Genomic DNA, 2,002 nt, shown 5'->3' with positions numbered 1-2,002 from the left:
CTCTCTCTCTCTCTCTCTCTCTCTCTCTCTCTCTCTCTCTCTCTCTCTCTCCCTCTACGTTCCTGTGTATGTGTGTATGTCTCTGTCTTTCACTTTAACAAGCGACCATTTCCATGTAAACATTATTGTATGGTTTACTTTAGTTATCATCATCATTATCATTAAATCATAAAGTTCTTATACTCGTTCAAGTAACTATTTTTGAAATATTCCCACTTCGTGGGTGGTTGGCAGGTACTCCGATGTGGTTTGTTTCTTCTGTCCTATCAAACATGTATCGTCTTTATCCCCTCCCCCTTCTTTGTTTGTGTTTGTTACTCTCTTGTAATATCTGACCGTCGGCATTTAAATGACGCAATTGTATAGCAAATGCCGTAAAACAGCGGGTGGTGGAAGGGCGCAAGTGGTAGGTCCTACTTTTTTGCTTTTCCTCTGTTGTTTCTGTCTGTCCGTCTAACATATATTCTCTGCACTAAATTGAATGGCCATTATTGTGTCGATGAGCTTCTATTTACTCAAACAATCAAACACTTACTAAAGCGCATGTCTAAAAGTTTTTGCTATTATTTTTTTTTGGTACTATTATAATTATTATTTTAAATTATTATTATTATTTTTTAAAATTATCGTTATTATTATTATTGTTGTTGTTATCATCATTATTATTATTGTTGTTATTGTTATTATTATTAACACCGTATTTATATTTATTATTGTCATTGTTATTATTATTATTATTACTCTATTATTAGTAGTAGATCTTCTACTACTATTATTATTGTTATTATTATTATTATTATTAGTAGTAGTAGTAGTAATAGTATGTATCATTGTTATCATGATTATTCAAATGTCTGCCTCCCATTTCCCCCTGGCCAGGACCACGCCCCCGGCTTCGTGTCCTCCGCTGATGCCCTGAAGGCCAAGGGCGTGAAGGACATCGTCTGTGTCTCCGTCAACGACCCCTTCGTCATGGCGGCCTGGGCCAAGTCTGTGGATCCCGACAACAAGGTAAGTGGTTGGGGATTTGTTTGTCTGTCTGTCTGTCTGTCTGTCTGTCTGTCTGTCTGTCTGTCTGTCTGTCTGTCTGTCTGTCTGTCTGTCTGTCTGTCTGTCAACGACCCCTTTGTCTTGGCGGCCTGGGCCAAGTCTGTGGATCCCGACAACAAGGTTAATGGTTGGAGATTTGTTTGTTTGTCTTGACTGTTTGTTAATTGTCTGTGTGTTTATTTTGTGTGTGTGCGTGTGTGTGTTTGCGCATGTGTGTGTGTGTGTTTGCGCGTGTTTATGTGCGCGTGTGTGTGTGTGTGTTTGTGTGTGTGTGTCTGTCTGCTTGCTTTCTGTTTGTGGGTATGTCTGTCTGTACGTCTGTCTGTCTGTCTGTCAACAACCCTTTTGTCATGGTGGCTTGGGCCAAGTCTGTCTTTCCCAACAAGGTAAGTGGTTGGGGGAATTGTTTGTTTGTTTATCCCTTTATCTGTCTGTCTGTCTGTCTGTCTGTCTGTCTGTCTGTCTGTCTGTCGGTGTCTCCGTCAACGACGCCTTTGTCATGGCGGCATGGTTAGGGATTAGTTTTTCTATGTGTTTGCTCTCTCTCTCTCTCTCTCTCTCTCTCTCTCTCTCTCTCTCTCTCTCTCTCTCTCTCTTTCTCTCTCTCTCTCGCTCGCTCGCTCTTTCTCTCTCTCTCTCTCTCTCTCTCTCTTTCTCTCTCTCTCTCTCTCGCTCGCTCGCTCTTTCTCTCTCTCTCTCTCTCTCTCTCTCTCTCTCTCTCTCTCTCTCTCTCTCTCTCTCTCTCTCTCTCTCTCTCTCTCTCTCTCTCTCTCTCTCTCTCTCTGTGTTTGGTCTGTTTGTTCTGTGTGTGTGGTGTGTCTGTCTGCTATCATAATGAGCCATTCAATCTTCTTTGTATGAACTCATGGACGTAGTGCTGATCATAGTGAGGTTTCTGTCTGAGATAGGGATATCGGTTGTTACTTAATTTGGCTGGAGGGGGAGGGGATGG

The 2,002-nt window shown here is 41.9% G+C and overlaps 1 protein-coding gene across 1 annotated transcript in view; it reads left to right on the top strand.

The window, feature by feature from the left end:
* LOC101849474 (peroxiredoxin-5, mitochondrial) overlaps nucleotides 1–2,002 on the top strand; it is a 35,267-nt gene that overhangs the window by 21,590 nt on the left and 11,675 nt on the right. The window contains exon 3 of the mRNA XM_005103012.3: nucleotides 880–1,011. Within this exon, the coding sequence (XP_005103069.1) occupies nucleotides 880–1,011 (132 nt within the window). The remainder of the gene's footprint in view (nucleotides 1–879; nucleotides 1,012–2,002) is intronic.

This window comes from Aplysia californica, unplaced genomic scaffold, assembly GCF_000002075.1.
Source record: "Aplysia californica isolate F4 #8 unplaced genomic scaffold, AplCal3.0 scaffold00354, whole genome shotgun sequence".
NCBI classification, from domain to species: Eukaryota; Metazoa; Mollusca; class Gastropoda; order Aplysiida; family Aplysiidae; genus Aplysia; species Aplysia californica.
This window is presented reverse-complemented; position numbering and strand designations above follow the sequence as displayed.